Source organism: Oncorhynchus clarkii, chromosome 14, assembly GCF_045791955.1.
Source record: "Oncorhynchus clarkii lewisi isolate Uvic-CL-2024 chromosome 14, UVic_Ocla_1.0, whole genome shotgun sequence".
Lineage (NCBI taxonomy): Eukaryota > Metazoa > Chordata > Actinopteri > Salmoniformes > Salmonidae > Oncorhynchus > Oncorhynchus clarkii.
Genome location: NC_092160.1, coordinates 30,079,719 through 30,103,175, shown reverse-complemented (window position 1 = coordinate 30,103,175; position 23,457 = coordinate 30,079,719). Strand labels below are relative to the sequence as shown.

General features: G+C 44.4%; 1 protein-coding gene across 1 annotated transcript in view; it reads right to left on the bottom strand.

The window, feature by feature from the left end:
* The window catches only part of LOC139366062 (disintegrin and metalloproteinase domain-containing protein 19-like), a 113,682-nt gene extending 90,981 nt beyond the window's left edge, over positions 1-22,701 (bottom strand). Inside the window, exons 1-3 of the mRNA XM_071103150.1 lie at positions 22,578-22,701; positions 17,863-17,984; positions 15,357-15,430 (exon numbers count right to left, since the gene is read on the bottom strand). Coding sequence (XP_070959251.1) covers positions 15,357-15,430; positions 17,863-17,984; positions 22,578-22,701 — 320 coding nt within the window. The remainder of the gene's footprint in view (positions 1-15,356; positions 15,431-17,862; positions 17,985-22,577) is intronic.
* Between the last annotated feature and the right edge of the window lie 756 nt (positions 22,702-23,457).

Below are 23,457 nucleotides of genomic sequence, written 5' to 3'. Positions count from 1 at the left end.
TCACAGGAAGGCCAAAAAGATTATCAAGGACAACAATCACCCAATCATGCCTGTTCACACCACTATCATCCAGAAGGCAAGGTCAGTACAGGTGCATCAAAGCTGGGACCGAGAGACTGAAAAACAGCTTATATCTCAAGGCCATCAGACTGCTAAACAGCAATGAGAGGCTGCTGCCTACATTGAGACCCAATCACTGGCCACATTAATAAATGGATCACTAGTCACTTCAAACAATAAATAATGCCACTTTAATCATGTTTACATATCTTACATTACTCACATCATATGTAAGGTTGAAGTCAGAGGTTTACATACACCTTAGCCAAATACATTTAAACTCAGGTTTTCACCATTCCTGACATTTAATCCTACAAAAAATTCCCTGTTTTAGGTCAGTTAGGATCACCACTTTATTTTAAGAATGTGAAATATCATAATAATAGTAGAGAGAATGATTTACTTCAGCTTTTATTTCTATCATCACCTTCCCAGTGGGTCAGAAGTTTACATACACTCAATTAGTATTTTGTAGCATTGCCTTTACATTGTTTAGCTTGGGTCAAACGTTTCGGGTAGCCTTCCACAAGCTTCCCACAATAAGTTGGTTGAATTTTGGCCCATTCCTCCTGACAGAGCTGGTGTAACTGAGTCAGGTTTGTAGGCCTCGGGTGCAGGGAGCAGACCCCGCTCCACCTCGGACTGAGGACCCTCTCTGCGGGCCCCGGACTGGGCACCCTCGTTGCGGGCCCCGGACTGAGCACCCTCGTTGCTGCGGGCCCCGGACTGGGCACCCTCGTTGCTGCGGGCCCCGGACTGGGCACCCTTGTTGCTGCGGACCCCGGACTGGGCACCCTCGTTGCTGCGGGCCCCGGTCTGGAGGCCGTCGCTGCGGGCCCCGGACTGGAGGACGTCGCTGCGGGCCCCGGACTGGAGGACGTCTCTGGGGGCTCCGGAATGGAGGCCATCTCTGGGGGCTCCGCACTTCGTGCCATGGATTATCACTGGAGTGAAGAGACACACAGGAGGCCTGGCTCTGGGAGCAGGCACAGGACTCACCAGGCTGGGGAGACATACAGGAGGCCTTGTCCTTGGCCGAGGCACCGGATACACTGGGCCGTGGAGGAACACTGGAGGTCTCGAGCTAAGAGCCTGCACAACCCGTCCTGGCTGGATGGTGACTTTAGCCCAGCACATGCAGGACGCAGGCACAGGACGGAGACACAGTGCGCAGAGCTGGCGGAGGATATCCTGGGCCGTAGAGACGTCCTGGAGGTCCGGAAAGCAGGGCTGGCACACTCCGTTCTGGCTGGATGCTCACCCTAGCCCGGCAGATGCGGGGAGCTGGGATGTAGTGCACCGGGCTAAGAACGCGTACTGGAGACACCGTGCGCTCCACCGCATAACACGGTGCCTGACCAGTACGACGCCCGCCACGGTAAGCACTGGGAGTTGGCTCGGGTCTCCAACCTGACTCTGCCACACTCCCCGTGTGCCCCATCCCAAAAAATGTTTTGGGGCTGCCCCTCGGGCTTCCTTGCCAGCCGTGTTCCCTCATAGCGTCGCCTCTCAGCTTTAGCTGCTTCCAGTGATACTTGATTTTCCCATGATGTCAAGGAAAGAGGCACTGAGTTTGAAGGTAGGCCTTGAAATACATCCACAGGTACACCTCCAATTGACTCAAATGATGTCAATTAGCCTATCAGAAGCTTCTAAAGCCATGAAATAATTTTCTGGAATTTTCCAAGGAGTTTAAGGGCACAGTCAATTTATCGTATGGAAACTTCTGACCCACTGGAATTGTGATACAGTGAATTATAAGTTAAATAATCTGTCTGTAAACAATTGTTGGAAAAATGACTTGTGTCATGCACGAAGTAGATGTCCTAACTGACTTGCCAAAACTATAGTTTGTTAACAAGAAATTTGTGGAGTGGTTGAAAAACTTAGATTTGTGTGTATTAGGTAGTTGTTGGAGACTTGTTAGATTACCTGTTAGATTTTACTGCACTGTCGGAACTAGAATCACAAGCATTTCACTATACTCGCAGTTACATCTGCTAACCATGTGTATGTGAACAATAAAATTTGATTGGATTTGACAGAGGAGAGGAGGAGGGAAGGGGGAAACAAGACAATAAACTGATTTGAACACCACATAACCCTCCCTCGCGTTCCTTAACTCTCCCTGTCTTTCCTGATCTCTACCCTTCCATTGTCCTATCCATGTCTCACTTTCTCTCTCTCCATCTCTCTGCTTCTCTCTCTGATTCAGCAGCACAGCACCTCCTGACTCTTAACCAAATCACCGTCCTCCTCTGGCCCCGCCACAGCCTTTCATTAGGCTAAAAGCCCTGTGAGTGAGTGAGTGAGTGAGTGAGTGAGTGAGTGAGTGAGTGAGTGAGTGAGTGAGTGAGTGAGTGAGTGAGTGAGTGAGTGAGTGAGTGAGTGAGTGAGTGAGTGAGTGAGTGAGTGAGTGAGTGAGTGAGTGAGTGAGTGAGTGAGTGAGTGAGTGAGTGAGTGAGTGAGTGAGTGAGTGAGTGAGTGAGTGAGTGAGTGAGTGAGTGAGTGAGTGAGTGAGTGAGTGAGTGAGTGAGTGAGTGAGTGAGTGAGTGAGTGAGTGAGTGAGTGAGTGAGTGAGTGAGTGAGTGAGTGAGTGAGTGAGTGAGTGAGTGAGTGAGTGAGTGAGTGAGTGAGTGAGTGAGTGAGTGAGTGAGTGAGTGAGTGAGTGAGTCAGTCAGTCAGTCAGTCAGTCAGTCAGTCAGTCAGTCAGTCAGTCAGTCAGTCAGTCAGTCAGACAGACAGACAGACAGACAGACAGACAGACAGACAGACAGACAGACAGACAGACAGACAGACAGACAGACAGACAGACAGACAGACAGACAGACAGACAGACAGACAGACAGACAGACAGACAGACAGACAGACAGACAGACAGACAGACAGACAGACAGACAGACGCACGCACGCACGCACGCACGCACACACACACACACACACACACACACACAGCAGGTTTATGATTAAGTGATTCAAAGACAAGAGTAAAGGAGACAGACTGATATAGAGAAGGAGAGAGGGAGGGGAGGAGAGAGAGAAAAAGAGAGGGAGAGGAGGAGAGAGAGAAGGAGAGAGAGAGGGGAGGAGAGGGAGAAGGAGGGAGGGAGAACAAGAGAATGAGACAGGGGGGAGAGAGAGAGGGAGAGAGGGAGGAGAGTGAGAGAAGGAGAAAGGAGACAGTAAGGAAGGAAGGAATGATCTAGATAGAAAGAAGGGGAGCACTTCATCTCCTTCTATTGGCTGGAGGATGGTGAGGTTTAGGACTGGGGCAGGGGATAAGGCTGGTGAGGTCTAGGACTGGGGCAGGGGATACGGCTGGTGAGGTCTAGGACTGGGGCAGGGGATAAGGCTGGTGAGGTCTAGGACTGGGGCAGGGGATAAGGCTGATGAGGTTTAGGACTGGGGCAAGGGATAAGGCTGGTGAGGTCTAGGACTGGGGGCAGGGGATAAGGCTGGTGAGGTCTAGGACTGGAGCAGGGGGATACGGCTGGTGAGGTTTAGGACTGGAGCAGGGGGATGAGGCTGGTGAGGTCTAGGACTGTGGCAGGGGATAAGGCTGGTGAGGTTTAGGACTGGGGCAGGGGATAAGGCTGGTGAGGTCTAGGACTGGGGCAGGGGATAATGCTGGTGAGGTCTAGAACTGGGGCAGGGGATAAGGCTGGTGAGGTTTAGGACTGGGGCAGGGGATAAGGCTGGTGAGGTCTTGGACTGGGGCAGGGGATAAGGCTGGTGAGGTCTAGGACTGGTACAGGGGATAGGGCTGGTGAGGTCTAGGACTGGGGCAGGGGATAAGGCTGGTGAGGACTAGGACTGGGGCAGGGGATAAGGCTGGTGACAGAGTACTGGGGTAATAGACTGGGGAACAGAGTACTGGGGTAATAGACTGGGGAACAGAGTACTGGGGTAATAGACTGGGGTAAAGAGTACTGGGGTAATCGACTGGGGTAAAGAGTACTGGGGTAATAGACTGGGGTAAAGAGTACTGGGGTAATAGACTGGGGAACAGAGTACTGGGGTAATAGACTGGGGTAAAGAGTACTGGGGTAATAGACTGGGGTAAATAATAGTGGGGTAATAGACTGGGGTAAACAGTACTGGGGTAATAGACTGGAGTAAAGAGAACTGGGGTAACAGACTGGGGTAAAGAGGACTGGGGTAAGAGACTGGGGAAAATAGTGCTGGGGTAATAGACTGGGGAAAAGAGGACTGGGGTAATAGACTGGGGTAAAGAGGACTTGGGTAGAAGACTGGGGTAAAGAGTACAGGGGTAATAGACTGGGGTAAAGAGTACAGGGGTAATAGACTGGGGTAAAGAGTACTGGGGTAATAGAATGGGGTAAAGAGTACTGGGGTAATAGACTGGGGTAAAGAGTACTGGGGTAATAGACTGGGGTAAAGAGTACTGGGGTAATAGACTGGGGTAAAGAGGACTGGGGTAATAGACTGGGGAACAGAGTACTGGGGTAATAGACTGGGATAAAGAGGACTGGGGTAAAGAGGACTTATGTAGAAGACTGGGTAACAGAGTACTGGGTTGATAGACTGGGGTAAAGAGTACTGGGCTAATAGACTGGGGAACAGAGTACTGGGGTAATAGACTGGAGTAAAGAATACTGGGGTAATAGACTGGGGTAAAGAGTACTGGGGTAATAGACTGGGGTAAAGAGTACTGGGGTAATAGACTGGGGTAAAGAGTACTGGGGTAATAGACTGGGGTAAAGAGGACTGGGGTAATAGACTGGGGAACAGAGTACTGGGGTAATAGACTGGGGAACAGAGTACTGGGTTAATAGCCTGGGGAACAGATTACTGGGGTAATAGACTGGGGTAAATAGTACTGGGGTAATAGACTGGGGAACAGAGTACTGGGGTAATAGACTGGGGTAAAGAGGACTTGGGTAGAAGACTGGGGAACAGAGTACAGGCGTAATAGACTGGGGTAAAGAGTACTGGGGTAATAGACTGGGGTAAAGAGTACTGGGGTAATAGACTGGGGTAAAGAGTACTGGGGTAATAGACTGGGGTAAAGAGTACTGGGGTAATAGACTGCGGTAAAGAGGACTGGGGTAATAGACTGGAGAACAGAGTACTGGGGTAATAGACTGGGGTAAAGAGTACTGGGGTAATAGACTGGGGTAAAGAGGACTTGGGTAGAAGACTGGGGTAAAGAGTACTGGGGTAATAGACTGGGGTAAAGAGGACTGGGGTAATAGACTGGGGAACAGAGTACTGGGGTAATAGACTGGGGTAAATAGTACTGGGGTAATAGACTGGGGAACAGAGTACTGGGGTAATAGACTGGGGTAAAGAGGACGTGGGTAGAAGACTGGGTAACAGACTACTGGGGTAATCGACTGGGGTAAAGAGTACTGGGGTAATAGACTGGGGAACAGAGTACTGGGGTAATAGACTGGGGAAAAGAGGACTGGGGTAATAGACTGGGGTAAAGAGGACTTGGGTAGAAGACTGGGGTAAAGAGTACAGGGGTAATAGACTGGGGTAAAGAGTACTGGGGTAATAGAATGGGGTAAAGAGTACTGGGGTAATAGACTGGGGAAAAGAGTACTGGGGTAATAGACTTGGGTAAAGAGTACTGGGGTAATAGACTGGGGTAAAGAGGACTGGGGTAATAGACTGGGGAACAGAGTACTGGGGTAATAGACTGGGGTAAAGAGGACTGGGGTAAAGAGGACTTGGGTAGAAGACTGGGAAACAGAGTACTGGGGTAATAGACTGGGGTAAAGAGTACAGGGTTAATAGACTGGGGAACAGAGTACTGGGGTAATAGACTGGGGTAAAGAGTACTGGGGTAATAGACTGGGGTAAAGAGTACTGGGGTAATAGACTGGGGTAAAGAGTACTGGGGTAATAGACTGGGGTAAAGAGGACTGGGGTAATAGACTGGGGAACAGAGTACTGGGGTAATAGACTGGGGTAAATAGTACTGGGGTAATAGACTGGGGAACAGAGTACTGGGGTAATAGACTGGGGTAAAGAGGACGTGGGTAGAAGACTGGGTAACAGACTACTGGGGTAATCGACTGGGGTAAAGAGTACTGGGGTAATAGACTGGGGAACAGAGTACTGGGGTAATAGACTGGGATAAAGAGTACTGGGGTAATAGACTGGGGTAAAGAGTACAGGGGTAATAGACTGAGGTAAAGAGTTTAGGGGTAGAAGACTGGGGAACAGAAGACTGGGGTAATAGACTGGGGTGAAGAGGACTGGGGTAAAGAGGACTTGGGTAGAAGACTGGGGAACAGAGGACTGGTGTAGTAGACTGGGGTAAAGAGGACTGGGGTAAAGTGTACTGGGGTAATAGACTGGGGTAAAGAGGACTTGGGTAGAAGACTGGGGAACAGAGTACTGGGGTAATAGACTGGGGTAAAGAGGACTGGGGTAATAGACTGGGGTAAAGAGTACTGGGGTAATAGAATGGGGTAAAGAGTACTGGGGTAATAGAATGGGGTAATAGACTGGGGTAATAGACTGGGGAACAGAGTACTGGTGTAATAGACTGGGGTAAATAGGACTGGGGTAAAGAGGACTTGGGTAGAAGACTGGGGAACAGAGGATTGGGGTAATAGACTGGGGTAAAGAGTACTGGGGTAATAGACTGGGGTAAAGAGGACTGGGCCAATAGACTGGGGAACAGAGTACTGGGGTAATAGACTGGGGTAAAGAGGACTTGGGTAGAAGACTGGGGAACAGAGGACTGGGTTAATAGACTGGGGTAAAGAGGACTGGGATAATAGATTGGGGTAAAGAGGACTTGGGTAGAAGACTGGGGAACAGAAGACTGGGGTAATAGACTGGGGTAAAGAGGACTGGGGTAAAGAGGACTTGGGTAGAAGACTGGGGAACAGAGGACTGGTGTAGTAGACTGGGGTAAAGAGGACTTGGGTAGAAGACTGGGGAACAGAGGACTGGTGTAGTAGACTGGGGTAAAGAGGACTGGGGTAAAGCGGACTGGGTTATCAGACTGGGGTAAAGAGGACTTGGGTAGAAGACTGGGGAACAGAAGACTGGGGTAATAGACTGGGGTAAAGAGGACTGGGGTAAAGAGGACTTGGGTAGAAGACTGGGGAACAGAGGACTGGTGTAGTAGACTGGGGTAAAGAGGACTTGGGTAGAAGACTGGGGAACAGAGGACTGGTGTAGTAGACTGGGGTAAAGAGGACTGGGGTAAAGCGGACTGGGTTATCAGACTGGGGTAAAGAGGACTTGGGTAGAAGACTGGGGAACAGAAGACTGGGGTAATAGACTGGGGTAAAGAGGACTGGGGTAAAGAGGACTTGGGTAGAAGACTGGGGAACAGAGGACTGGTGTAGTAGACTGGGGTAAAGAGGACTTGGGTAGAAGACTGGGGAACAGAGGACTGGTGTAGTAGACTGGGGTAAAGAGGACTGGGGTAAAGCGGCCTGGGGTAATAGACTGGGGTAAAGAGGACTTGGGTAGAAGACTGGGGAACAGAGGACTGGGGTAAAGAGGACTTGGGTAGAAGACTGGGGAACAGAGGACTGGATTAAAGAGGACTTGGGTAGAAGACTGGGGAACAGAGGACTGGGGTAAAGAGGACTTGGGTAGAAGACTGGGGAAAAGAGGACTGGGGTAATAGACTGAAGTAAAGAGGACTGGGGTAAAGAGGACTTGGGTAGAAGACTGGGGAACAGAGGACTGGTGTAGTAGACTGGGGTAAAGAGGACTGGGGTAGTAGACTGGGGTAAAGAGGACTGGGTTAGTAGACTGGGGTAAAGAGGATTGGGTTAATAGACTGGGGTAAAGAGAACTGGGGTAGTAGACTGGGGTAAAAAGGACTGGGGTAGGAGTCCGGGGTTGTAGACTGGGGTAAAAAGGACTGGGGTAAAGATGACTGGGTTAATAGACTGGGGTAAAGAGAACTGGGGTAGTAGACTGGGGTAAAAATGACTGGGGTAGGAGACTAGGGTTGTAGACTGGGTAAAAAGGACTGGGGTAGTAGACTGGGGTAGTAGACTTGGGTAAAAAGGACTGGGGTAAGAGACTGGAGGAAAGAGGACTGGGGTAGGAGACTGGAGTAAAGAGGACTGGGGTAAAGTGGACTGGGGTAGTAGACTGGGGTAAAGAGGACAGGGGTAGTAGACTGGGGTAAAGAGGACTGTGGTAGTAGACTGGGGTAAAGAGGACTTGGTTAGTAGACTGGGGTGAAGAGGACTGGGGTAGTAGACTGGGGTAAATAGGACTGAGGTAGTAGACTGGGGTAAAGAGGACTTGGTTAGTAGACTGGGGTGAAGAGGATTGGGGTAGTAGACTGGGGTAAATAGGACTGGGTTAGTAGACTGGGGTAAAGATGACTGGGTGTAATTAGGACCTGGGTAGAGGACTTGGGTGAAATGGAATGGGGTAGAGGACTGAGGTAAAGATGCCTGGGGTAGAGGACTGGGGTAGAGGACTGGGGTAGATGACTGGGGTAGAGGACTGGGGTAGAGGACTGGGCTAAAGATTACTGGGGTAGAGGACTGGGCTAAAGATTACTGGGGTAGAGGACTGGGGTAGAGGACTGGGCTAAAGATTACTGGGGTAGAGGACTGGGGTAGAGGACTGGGCTAAATATGACTGAGGTAGAGGACTGGGCTAAATATGACTGAGGTAGAAGACTGGGCTAAATATGACTGGGGTAGAGGACTGGGCAAAAGATGACTGGGGTAGAGGACTGGGCTAAAGATGACTGGGGTAGAACACTGGGGTAGATGACTGCGGTAGAGGACTGGGGTAGAGGTCATGGGTAGAGCACTGGGGTAGAGGACTGGGGTAGAGGACTGGGCTAAAGATGACTGGGGTAGAGGACTGGGGTAGAGGACTGGGCTAAAGATGACTGGGGTAGAGGACTGGGGTAGAGGACTGGGGTAGAGGACTGGGCTAAAGATGACTGGGGTAGAGGACTGGGCTAACGATGACTGGGGTAGAGGACTGGGGTAGAGGACTGGGGTAGATTACTGGGGTAGATGACTGGGGTAGAGTACTGGGCTAAAGATTACTGGGGTAGAGGACTGGGCTAAAGATTACTGGGGTAGAGGACTGGGGTAGAGGACTGGGGTAGAGGACTGGGCTAAAGATGACTGGGGTAGAGGACTGGGGTAGAGGACTGGGGTAGATTACTGGGGTAGATGACTGGGGTAGAGGACTGGGCTAAAGATTACTGGGGTAGAGGACTGGGCTAAAGATTACTGGGGTAGAGGACTGGGCTAAAGATTACTGGGGTAGAGGACTGGGGTAGAGGACTGGGCTAAAGATGACTGAGGTAGAGGACTGGGATAAATATGACTGAGGTAGAGGACTGGGCTAAATATGACTGGGGTAGAGGACTGGGCAAAAGATGACTGGGGTAGAGGACTGGCCAAAAGATGACTGGGGTAGAGGACTGGGCTAAAGATGACTGGGGTAGAACACTGGGGTAGATGACTGGGGTAGATGACTGGGGTAGAGGACTGGGGTAGAGGACATGGGTAGAGCACTGGGCTAAAGATGACTGGGGTAGAGGACTGGGGTAGAGGACTGGGCTAAAGATGACTGGGGTAGAGGACTGGGGTAGAGGACTGGGTTAAGATGACTGGGGTAGAGGACTGGGTTAAATATGACTGGGGTAGAGGACATGGGTAGAGGACTGGGCTAAAGATGACCGGGGTAGAGGATTGGGGTAGAGGACTGGAGTAGAGGACTGGGGTAGGGACTAAGCCAGGGTAAAAGGCTGAGTTTGGGTTTGGACTGGGACTGAGCCAGGGGTATTGTTCTGGGATATAAGACTGGGGCGTTCTCTGGCTACTCTCCAGACTCAGCCATTGATCAGAGAACCTGATTAGCATAAAACGCCTTCTCCCTCACACTGCCCCACAGAGAGTGGAGAGGAGAGGATGAGAGAGCGAAATAAAACAAGAGAGAGCGTTAATTTATCTTCCCTTTTGTACTTTAACTATTTGAACATTGTTACAGCACTATACATAGACATAATATGACATTTGAAATGTCTCTATTCTTTTGGAACTTCTGTGAGTGTAATGTTTACTGTTCATTTTTGATTGTTTATTTAACTTTTGTTTATTATCTATTTCACTTGCTTCGGCAAAGTGAACATATGTTTCCCATGACAATAAAGCCCTTTGAATTGAATTGAATTGAACTGAGAGAGAGCGAGTGAGCGAGCGAGAGAGAAGCGATGCCCACAAATTCCACCACAAAGCCCTCACCAACAGAGAGTTTAGCTTGGAGAAGAGTCCCCTCAGCCAGCTGGGTCTGGGGATATTTGTACAAACAGACCTCACATAGCCCCAGGATAGCAACATAATTACACCCAACCAAATTAGGAGAAAGCTAAAATATTTTGTGACACAAAAAAATAATCAACCCAACAGAGCAAACTAGAATACCTGACCACTGTGACTGACCCAAATTTAAGAAAATCCTTGACTATGTACAGACTCAGTGAGCATAGCCTTGCTGTTGAGAAAGGCCGTCGTAGGCAGACCTGGCTCTCAAGAGAAGACAGGCTATGTGCACACTGCCCACAAAATGAGGTGGAAACTGAGCTACACTTCCTAACCTCCTGCCCAATGTATGACCATATTAGAGACACATGTTTCCCTCAGATTACAGACCCACAAAGAATTTGAAAACAAACCCAATTTTGATAAACTCCCATATCTACTGGGTGAAATACCACAGTGTGCCATCACAACAGCAAGATTTGTGGCCCGTTGCCATGAGATACGGGCAACCAGTGAAGATCAAACACAATTGTAAATACAACCCATATTTAGGTTTATTTATTCTCCCTTTCATACTTCAACTACTTGCACATTGTTACAACACTGTACATAGCCAATAATTTAACATTTTAAATATCTATATTCTTTTAAAACTTTTGTGGGTTTAATGTTTACTAATGTTTCCCTTGTTTATTTCCATTTTGTTTATTGTCTATTCCAATTGCTTTGACAATGTAAACATGTGTTTCCCATGCCAATAAAGACCTTTGAATTGAATTGAGCGAGCGTGACAGAGAGGGAGAGAATCAGAATGAGATGAACTATGTGGGCTGGAGTCAGCAGAAACACTGGAGAGAAATCTGGATCAATGAGAGAGAAATTAGAATAAGGACCAACTAAAGTAGCAGCATCTTGGTGTAGCTTCATGTTACTATGTCTTCTACACTATTCACATGATAGCTCCAGATAATAACCCAAGCACTGTCAAACACAGCACATTCATTTTGCAACACTGTGGATCGATAATAGGACAATAAGAGGTTATGGATTTCATACAGCTATGATAAAACTCCAGATCTTCAGTGTTATTCTAGTACTATGTTGATGACTTAGTCCTGTATTGGAGAAGGTTGTACTGTCAAAGCTCTTATCCTGTTGTTAGTCTATCCTCTTGGTTTGAGTACACATATTGAATGTTACTCTGGATAGAAACGTCTGCTTAAATGTTTAGCATGTGTAACGTAACCTGACATGTGAGAATCATACGTGCCCAGGCACTATACGGAAATAATGATATATACAATGTTAACCACGGAAGAGGGAATTAAGAAAATAACATTTATTGCAGTCGTATGCCTTCAAACCAACACATCTTTGCTGCATCATCGTAACACCTTACTTTGAAGAAATGCTGAATGTGACATACTTTCCTCCCACTAACTCAACCAGAGTTTACAGAGTGACATTCAACTGACTGAAACGTTCTAGTAATCTTGCACAGTTTTAGTTTCTTTGTTTTTCAAATTCCTCTGAGGATGGTGAGCAGTCAGATGACTACAGGTTCCTCTGAGGATGGTGAGCAGTCAGATGACCACAGGTTCCCCTGAGGATGGTGAGCAGTCAGATAACTACAGGTTCCTCTGAGGATGGTGAGCAGTCAGATGACTACAGGTTCCTCTGAGGATGGTGAGCAGTCAGATGACTACAGGTTCCTATGAGGATGGTGAGCAGTCAGATGACTACAGGTTCCTCTGAGGATGGTGAGCAGTCAGATGACTACAGGTTCCCCTGAGGATGGTGAGCAGTCAGATAACTACAGGTTCCTCTGAGGATGGTGAGCAGTCAGATGACTACAGGTTCCTCTGAGGATGGTGAGCAGTCAGATGACTACAGGTTCCTCTGAGGATGGTGAGCAGTCAGATGACTACAGGTTCCTATGAGGATGGTGAGCAGTCAGATGACTACAGGTTCCTATGAGGATGGTGAGCAGTCAGATGACTACAGGTTCCTCTGAGGATGGTGAGCAGTCAGATGACTACAGGTTCCTATGAGGATGGTGAGCAGTCAGATGACTACAGGTTCCTCTGAGGATGGTGAGCAGTCAGATGACTACAGGTTCCTCTGAGGATGGTGAGCAGTCAGATGACTACAGGTTCCTCTGAGGATGGTGAGCAGTCAGATGACTACAGGTTCCTATGAGGATGGTGAGCAGTCAGATGACTACAGGTTCCTCTGAGGATGGTGAGCAGTCAGATGACTACAGGTTCCTCTGAGGATGGTGAGCAGTCAGATAACTACAGGTTCCTCTGAGGATGGTGAGCAGTCAGATAACTACAGGTTCCTCTGAGGATGGTGAGCAGTCAGATGACTACAGGTTCCTCTGAGGATGGTGAGCAGTCAGATGACTACAGGTTCCTCTGAGGATGGTGAGCAGTCAGATGACTACAGGTTCCTCTGAGGATGGTGAGCAGTCAGATTACTACAGGTTCCTCTGAGGATGGTGAGCAGTCAGATAACTACAGGTTCCTCTGAGGATGGTGAGCAGTCAGATGACTACAGGTTCCCCTGAGGATGGTGAGCAGTCAGATTACTACAGGTTCCTATGAGGATGGTGAGCAGTCAGATTACTACAGGTTCCTCTGAGGATGGTGAGCAGTCAGATTACTACAGGTTCCTCTGAGGATGGTGAGCAGTCAGATTACTACAGGTTCCTCTGAGGATGGTGAGCAGTCAGATTACTACAGGTTCCTCTGAGGATGGTGAGCAGTCAGATTACTACAGGTTCCTCTGAGGATGGTGAGCAGTCAGATTACTACAGGTTCCTCTGAGGATGGTGAGCAGTCAGATGACTACAGGTTCCTCTGAGGATGGTGAGCAGTCAGATAACTACAGGTTCCTCTGAGGATGGTGAACAGTCAGATTACTACAGGTTCCTCTGAGGATGGTGAGCAGTCAGATTACTACAGGTTCCTCTGAGGATGGTGAGCAGTCAGATTACTACAGGTTCCTCTGAGGATGGTGAGCAGTCAGATTACTACAGGTTCCTCTGAGGATGGTGAGCAGTCAGATTACTACAGGTTCCTCTGAGGATGGTGAGCAGTCAGATTACTAAAGCACAACCTCAGTAAAATAGTACAAAGACACACACACACACACACACACAAACACACACACACACACACACACACACACACACACACGTACGTGTTAATCACTCCCCCAGCTGTAATGTTACCACCTGGTGGGGTTCTCTCTCTAAGGGGAGGGTCAGTCAGACACAGCAGAGTCACGCTCTGTGTGTGCGTTTGTGTGTGTGTCATCAGTCACCACCATAACTTTATCCAACCCTGAGGACAGGTTTAACCCCTTATTTTCACAGATTTTGTCACTGTAGTACACTGTCACAACGGTTGTCTTTCCATGATGTTTGTTAATGGAAATGCATTCCATCCCATGCGTGATATTCCTATCCTAAAGGTGGAAGTCTGCTGTTCCCTGGAAGTCAATGTAAACCCTCCCACTGCGGCCAGAGGGACTCGGAGTCATTGTGTTGTTAGCCAGATGAGCTGAGACATTGTGACATGGGTCAATGTGTGACGTTAGCCGTTACAGCATCAATGTTGACACACACACATCCTTCCTCTACGTCCTTTTCCTCTGATCACCAGGATTCATCTGTCCATCACTACCTTCAACCGATAGGAAGTCGAACAGAAGGACAAGATAGTCACTTCCTGTTTCCCCCCTGTTTAGGTTTTAGGTGACATCCCTCTATCTTTCTCTACTCCATCCCCCTCTCCCTCCCTCCATATTCTCTTCCCTCCATCCTTATGCAAAACACATGTTCACTTTGACATCTGTCTAACTAAACTCAAACATATGGGAAAAGCCTGAATGATGAGGTCTGAGACTGTGTGTGTGTGTGTGTGTGTGTGTGTGTGTGTGTGTGTGTGTGTGTGTGTGTGTGTGTGTGTGTGTGTGTGTGTGTGTGTGTGTGTGTGTGTGTGTGTGTGTGCTACTGTGCTTCCTAACAAAGCCTCCCCTCCGTATGACTTTGTATAGTACAGTACAGTACATTACATGCTATGGTATATTACAGTTATTTATTGTGTAGTACAGTATGTTATGGTATAATACAGTATGTTATGGCATAATACAGTATGTTATGGTATAACAAAGTACAGTGTGTTATGGTATAGTACAGTACAGTATGTATATATCTCTCTGTTATAATACAGTATGTTATGGTATAGTACAGTTCTGGTAATCTGACCAATTGAACATATGCGGTGGTACTTAATGAATATGATGTCAGTTCGGTTGTCATCTGAGACATTCTCATCAATGATAAGATGACATAAACTCTACAGTGGAAAGTCTACACATCAGAGTTATCGGATTCACATGGAATTGTTGTTCAATTTAAATGTTTGAATATAAAATTATTGGTGAAGAGATGAAATGTGCTTTTAGCTTCCAAATGAGAGATTTGGGTTTTCATAAGATAGGGCTCTGCTCAATCAGCCCCTGTGAAGAGACATGGGTTATAAAACTTTTTAAACACGCCCTCCTCTTCCTTCCTATATAAAGCCTTGACGACAATATAACCTTCTGTTCCGAGGATGTGAGGACGACGGTCCGATGTCAGAATGGTTCAGATAATATAAAATATATAAAATATAGAATGCATAAGATACTGTATTTACAATAGCACAGCTTCGCCCTTTGTTCCTCAGTCTTCCCGCTCTTTCACTCAAACTCAGCCCCTTTTCTTTTGTGTAACAAGCGTCATATCTGTTCCGCCCGCTAATACAGTATGCTATGGTATAGTACAGTACAGTATGTTATGATATAATAAAGTGTGTTATGGTATAGTACAGTATGTTATGGTATAGTACAGCATGTTATGGTATAATACAGTATGTTATGGTATAATACAGTACAGTATGTTATGGTATAGTACAGTATGTTATGGTATAATACAGTATGTTATGGTATAATACAGTATGTTATGGTATAGTACAGTATGGTATAGTACAGTTAGGTTCTTACTCATTCCTGTGCAGACGGAGGGTCATCTCCTCTCCCTCAGCTGTGATGAGGACCTCTGCCTCAGACGGGTGCTGCTGGGGAGAAAATCAGAGAAATAGTATAATATCTCAGTAGCATTATATCTAACATTAGAAACTGGGTGGTTCGAGCACTGAATGCTGATTGGCTGACAGCCGTGGTATATCAGAGCATATCCCATGGGTATGATAAAACATGTATTTTTACTGCTCTAATTACATTGGTAACCAGTTTATAATAGCAAAAAGGCCCTTCAGGGGTTTGTGGTATATGGCCAATATACCACGGCTAAGGGCTGTATCCAGGTACTCTGCAATGCGTAGAGCGTAAGATACCCTTAGTTGTGGTATATTGGCCATATACCACACACCCTCAGGCCTTATTGCTTAAATATATCTAGCATTATATCTAACATATCTCTCTAACATTATATCTCTCTAACATTATATCTAACATATCTCTCTAACATTATATCTCTCTAACATTATATCTAACATATCTCTCTAACATTATATCTCTCTAGCATTATATCTCTCTAACATTATATCTCTCTAGCATTATATCTAACATATCTCTCTAACATTATATCTAACATATCTCTCTAACATTATATCTCTCTAACATTATATCTCTCTAGCATTATATCTAACATATCTCTCTAACATTATATCTCTCTAACATTATATCTAACATATCTCTCTAACATTATATCTCTCTAACATTATATCTCTCTAACATTATATCTCTCTAACATTATATCTCTCTAGCATTATATCTCTCTAGCATTATATCTCTCTAGCATTATATCTCTCTAGCATTATATCTCTCTAATATTATATCTCTCTAGCATTATATCTAACATATCTCTCTAACATTATATCTAACATATCTCTCTAACATTATATCTAACATATCTCTCTAACATTATATCTCTCTAACATTATATCTCTCTAACATTATATCTCTCTAGCATTATATCTAACATATCTCTCTAACATTATATCTCTCTAACATTATATCTCTCTAACATTATATCTCTCTAACATTATATCTAACATATCTCTCTAACATTATATATCTCTAACATTATATCTCTCTAACATTATATCTAACATATCTCTCTAACATTATATCTCTCTAACATTATATCTCTCTAACATTATATCTCTCTAGCATTATATCTCTCTAGCATTATATCTCTCTAACATTATATCTAACATATCTCTCTAACATTATATCTCTCTAACATTATATCTAACATATCTCTCTAACATTATATCTCTCTAGCATTATATCTAACATATCTCTCTAACATTATATCTCTCTAGCATTATATCTCTCTAACATTATATCTAACATATCTCTCTAACATTATATCTCTCTAGCATTATATCTAACATATCTCTCTAACATTATATCTCTCTAACATTATATCTCTATAACATTATATCTAACATATCTCTCTAACATTATATCTCTCTAACATTATATCTAACATATCTCTCTAACATTATATCTCTCTAACATTTTATCTCTATAACATTCTATCTCTCTAATATTCTATCTCTCTAGCATTATATCTCTCTATGTCACGTTCTGACCTTTATTTCCTTTGTTTTGTCTTTATTTAGTATGGTCAGGGCGTGAGTTGGGGTGGGCAGTCTATGTTTGTTTTTCTATGTTTGGTTTCTGTTTCGGCCTAGTATGGTTCTCCATCAGAAGCAGGTGTCGTTAGTTGTCTCTGATTGAGAATCATACTTAGGTAGCCTGGGTTTCACTGTTGGTTTGTGGGTGTTTGTTTCCTGTGTTAGTGTTTTTCGGCACACGGTACTGTTTCGGTTTGGTTTCTTTCACGTAATCGTTTATTGTTTTGTATTTCATAGTGTTCAGTGCTTTTCTTATTAAAATCTTCATGAACACTTACCACGCCGCATCTTGGTCCGATCCTTACTCCTCTTCAGACGAAGAGGAGGAAATCTGCCGTTACACTCTAATATTATATCTCTCTAGCATTATATCTCTCTAATATTATATCTCTCTAATATTATATCTCTCCAATATTATATCTCTCTAACATTATATTTCTCTAATATTATATCTCTCTAATATTATATCTCTCCAATATTATATCTCTCTAACATTATATTTCTCTAACATTATATCTCTCTAACATTATATCTCTCTAGCATTATATCTCTCTAATATTATATCTCTCCAATATTATATCTCTCTAACATTATATCTCTCTAACATTATATCTCTCTAATATTATATCTCTCTAACATTATATCTCTCTAACATTATATCTCTCTAATATTATATCGCTCTAATATTATATCTCTCTAATATTATCTCTCTAGCATTATATCTCTCTAACATTACATATCTCTTACATGTAACGTGTGAAATTTGTTGAGCCATTTTAGAGGACAACCATGTATGTCTCTTTGAGTTAGTAGGGAATATCAGTGATAAGATCGGATCTCACCTTCTCTCCATGGATGGACCTCCTGTGTCTTGCAGGCTGCAGCCAGTGTGGATATGTAATCTCATAGCTCTCTAGGTGTTCTATTCTGTGGTTGTTCTCCTGAGGGCTCGATCTCTGCTCCTCTACACACAGGAATTACAACCATGTCAATAAAGGGGGCAGTAGGAGATTTTAATATGACGTCTCCTGATAAAATATAATAAAACAAGTTTGTGTAGTCATTGCAAAATAGAATTAAATGCATATTTATATGTCACATGCTTTGTAAAACAACAGGTGTAGACTAACAGTGACATTTTTACTTACGGGCCCTTCCCAACAATGCAGGGAGAAAGAAAATAACGAAATAATAGAAAATAAAGCACATAATAATAATAAATACACAATGAGTAACGATAACTTGGCTATAAACACTGGGTACCAGTACAAAGTGGATGTGCAGGGGTACGAGGTAATTGAGATAGGTATGTACATATAACTAGGAATGGAGTGACAGGTAACCAACAGCAGCAGCAGCGTATGTGATGACTACAAAAACTTCATGCAAAAAAGGGTCAATGCCGATAGTCCGGGTAGCTTTTTGGTTAAAGGTGCAATATGCAGAAATAGCTCTGCCATTTCCTAGTTGCTAAAATTCAAAGAGTTCTCTTAATTTCAGTTAATGTGAAAAAAAACAAGAGAATCATTGTACCATCTAAAATAATGTGAAATATTTTTTCAATAACCAAAAATAATGTATTTTCAGCTGTTTGAAGCTGGTGTACAGAACCAGAAGTAAAAGACCAAAAAAATCAACTTAAGAATGATAAGCATATAGATAGCGTACATAGAACCGCTTCTTAGACTTGCTTTCAATGCAAATAATAGATCTATAACTAAGATTTCTATGCGAATTTGGTCAGGTCGCCCAAAAAATGACAATGAAGCTTTAACTATTTAACTAAGTAGTTAGCGGTCTAATGGCTTGGGGGTAGAAGCTGTTTAGGGTCCTGTTGGTTTCAAACTTGGTGCGTCGGTACCGCTTGTCGTACAGTAGCAGAAAGAACAGTCTATGACTTGGGTGGCTGGAGTCTTTAACTACTTGTAGGGCCTTCCTCTGACATCACCTGCTATAGAGGTCATGGATGGCAGGAAGCTCGCCCCCAGTGATGTACTGGGCTGTACACACTACCCTCTGTAGCAGTTGCCATACCAAACGGTGATGCATCTGGTCAAGATGCTCTCGATGGCGCAGCTGTAGAACTTTTTGAGGATCTGAAGGCCAATGGCAAATCTTTTTGGCCTCCTTTTTATTTAATACATTTTTTCACTCTAATTTTACCAGATAAGTTGACTGCGAACACATGTTATTTTACAGCAACAACCTGGGGAATAGTTATAGGGGAGAGGAGGGGTGATACATGAGCCAATTGGAAGATCCTGAAGGGGAAAAGGCGTTGTTGTGCCCTTTTCATGACTGTGTTGGTGTGTGTTGACCATGATAGATCCTTAGTGATATGGACACCGAGGATCTTGAAGGTCTCGACATGCTCCACTACAGCCCTGTTGATGTGAATGGTGGCATGCTAGGCCTTACATTTCCTGTTGTTCATGATCAGCTCCTTTGTTTTGCTCACATTGTTGTTCTGGCACCACACTGGCAGGTCTCTGACCTCCCCCCTATAGGTTGTCTCATTGTCGTTGTTGATCAGGCCTACCACTGTCATGGCATCTGCAAACTTAATGATGGTGTTGGAGTTGTGCGCGGCCACACAGTCGTGTGTGAACAGGGAATACAGGAGGGGACTAAGCACGCAACCCTGAGGAGCCCCAGTGTTGAGGGTCAGCGTGGCAGATGTGTTGTTGCCTACCCTCACCCCCTGGGGGTGGCCCATCAGAGTGTCCAGAATCCAGTTGCAGATGGAGGTGTTCAGTTCCAGGGTCATTAGCTTAGTGATAAGCTTGGAGGCACCATGGTGTTGAATGCTGAGCTGTAGTCAATGAACAGTAATCTCACATAGCTGTTCCTCTTTTCCAGGTTGGAAAACGCAGTGTGGAATGCAAAAGAGATTGTGTAATCTGTGGATCTGTTGGGGTGGTATGTGAATTGGAGTGGGTCCATCTGAGATGATGGTGTTGATGTGAGCCAAAGCATTTCATAGCTACAGATGTGAGTACTATGGTTTGATAGTCATTTAGACGGGTTACCTTGGCATTCTTGGGCAAAGGGACTACGGTGGTCTGCTTGAAACATGTAGGCATTACAGACTGGGTCAGGGAGAGGTTGAAAATGTCAGTGAATACTCTTGCCAGCTGAGTACACGTCCTGGTAATTAGTCTGGCCCTGCGGCCTTGTGAATATTAACCGGTTTAAAGCTCTTACTCACATTGGCCACAGAGAACATGTTCAGACAGTCGTCCAGAACAGCTAGTGCTCTCATTCATGGCTCAGTGTTGCTTTTTTAAATAAACGTCCAGATTAGTGTCCCGCTCCTTGAAAGCGCCTTTAGCTCAGTGTGGATGTTGCCTTTAATCCATGGCTTCTGGTTGGGATATATACGTACAGTCACTGTGGGAACAATGTTGTTGATGCACTTATTAATGAAGCCGGTGACTGATGCAGTAAACTCCTCAATGCCATTGGATGAATCCCAGAACATATTCCAGTCTGCGCTCGCGAATAGTCTTGTAGCTTAGCATCTGCTTCATTGGATTACTTCCATATTGAGTGTGTCAGAGAAACTTCCTGTTCGAGGTTTTGCTTGGAAGCAGGAATCAGGAGGATAGACTTATGGTCAGATTTGCCTAAAGGAGGGCGAGGGAGAGCTATGTACGCATTTCTGTGTGGAGTAAAGATGATCTAGAGTTGCATATGTGACATGCTGGTAGATATTAGCTAAAACAGATTTCAGTATTTCTGTAATTAAAATCACAGGCCACTCGGAGCATCGCCTCTGGATGAGCATGTTCTTGTTTGCTTATGGCCCTATAGAGTTCCACAGTATGAGTCATAATACCCATAAAACCTAGCGGTAAAACAAGGAAATGGTCCTATCATTTTTTCACACCACATTTTAGAAACACTTAAAATAAGGCCTATTTCGTGTAGGCTTACCCTGGTGTGACGTTTTGATAACCCTGTAAATCTCTCTAGGACAAGGTGATTCCCCTGTATTTACCCCCCCCCCCAAAAAATGAAATGCAAATTAGCTCCTAATGTGGTTATCATAAAGAACTACACATACCATGATGATCTGGATGAGACTGTTGAATCGCGGCAAAGGTAAGAATCTCTGGATTAACAATCCAATGCAAGCTAAATTTAGTAATGAATAAATTGGCAACATTTCTTTAAATTGACAATTCTGTGAACTGTCTTGTGTAAGTTTTAAATTGACAAAATACATGTTAGCAAGGGCAGCAGCTAGAGGTGATGTGCAGGAGCTTGTAGGGATTTGTAGTTTTGCATGATGTCTAATTTGATGCTAATTAGCATTTTAGAATCAGAGAGTAAATAGAGCCAAATATATTGATAAAAGTCACCTTGTTCGAGAGAGATTTACACGGTTATCACAACGTCACGCCAGGGTAAGTCTACACAAAACACATTTAAAAGTTTTCTAAAATTACCTATGGGAAAAATTAATGTTGGAAAAACAATTGGAACCATTTCCCTGTTTGACTGCTAGGTTTTATGGGTATTATGACACCTCCTCTGTGGGGCTCTATACAGCTCGTTGAGTACAGTCTCAGATTGTTGTGGTAAATACACAGCATGAAAAATATAACCTGAACAAAAATATAAATGCATGTAACGTTTTGGTCCCATGTTTTATGAGCTGAAATAAAAGTTCCCCAAAATTCAATACACACAAAAAGTTTATTTCTCTTACATTTTGTGCACAAATTTGTTTACATTACTGCTAGTGAGCATTTCTCCTTTGCCAAGATAATAAATCCACCTGACAGGTGTGGCATATCAAGAAACTGATTAAAAAGCCTGATCATCACACAGGTGCACCTTGTGCTAGGGACAATAAAAAACAAAAAAAGCCACTCTAAAATGTGTAGTTTAGTCACACAACATCATTCCACAGGCCACAATCAACAGCCTGATCAACTCTTTGTTGAGGAGATGTGTTGCGCTGCATGAGGCATATGGTGATTACACCAGGTACTGACTGGATTTCTGATCCACGCCACCCTTCTTTTTTAAAAGGTATCTGTGAACAACCGATGCATATCTGTATTCCCAGTAATGTGAAATCCCTAGATTAGAGCCCAATCAATTTAATTGTAATTGCCTGATCTTTGAATCTTTGAAATTGTTGGATGTTGCGTTTATATTTGTGTTCAGTATAGATGAAAACTCACTTGGTAAATAGTATGGTCAACAGTTTATCATGAGGTAAAAAAAAGTGCACTTTCTACAGGTAGCCAACAGGACGTTCTGTACTTGACTATATATAAAACTGACGTCAGTACATTCTTTGAGAAGTTGTCAAAATAATAGACTGCACTAGAAAACGTGCGTAACATAAATGAATAAGAACATTCCCAATAGCCCATTCTAAGAAAGACGAAATAAGACTTGAAACACCAGTGAGGCCAGGCTGAGTGAACTAACATTATGCACAGTTCAAAATAAATAATCATTAAATATTTATCAGCCATCCAGAAAAATGACATTTCCATGCATTAATTTACTGATTATTGTAAGGAATAAACAGACTTACCGGCAGCAGCGTTTTGATCGGATGCAAAAGACCCAACACAGCATATAACGACAATCAAATACAGACTCAGACGGGAATATACAGAACTCAGATTAAATCGGGTTAACCGTTCTCCTGGACTCATGCTAAAATAAAGCGTTAGAATTTAAACCGGACAATGTAATCACTAACACAAATCGATACAAAAAAATGCATATGCAAAGGACAAATAATAGCTGCCTGTCGACATATCCTATGCGGCGGCTAAATGTGTTGACGACAATAATAGTCTATTGCTCCGTCTGCTCGGGTTGCTTCCACAGAGGCAGAGCTCATCTTTTCTGTTTCATTCAGTTCTCCCTTTCACTTTCAGACACTCCCATTTACACTACAACTAACTGGTCGTGCTTGCACCCGTCCGCTCGACTGAGACGCTCCAACGATTTCTGTGAGCCTATCGGTTTTGGAAACGGTTGAAGACTAGATATTGTTTAACGGTAGCCCTAACACCTATGCGTTAGCATATACAAATATAATAAATTATCTTCTATTTGTCACACATTCTGTGTCATATGATAGGATACAGAACGTGTCATGGCAATACTATAAAACATTTATACTAAAGATGAATTCTGTCACACAGCTCAGCCTATGTCCTAAAAGCACCCTATTCCCTATATAGTGGGCACCCTGGGTGAGTCATTGTTAGCTCACAGGTGGTTTCTTGGCAGAGAGACAGGTAGTGTACAGTACAGCATGCAATGCCCATGCTGGGGTTGGCACCATGTCTGTGCAGGGATGGTAGTGGAGGGCAATCTGAATGCTGTAGGCCTACTGTAACAACGTTGTGTAGGATGATACTGGACCTGAGAAACTTAGGTTTCATCTTGTTTTTGCTCTG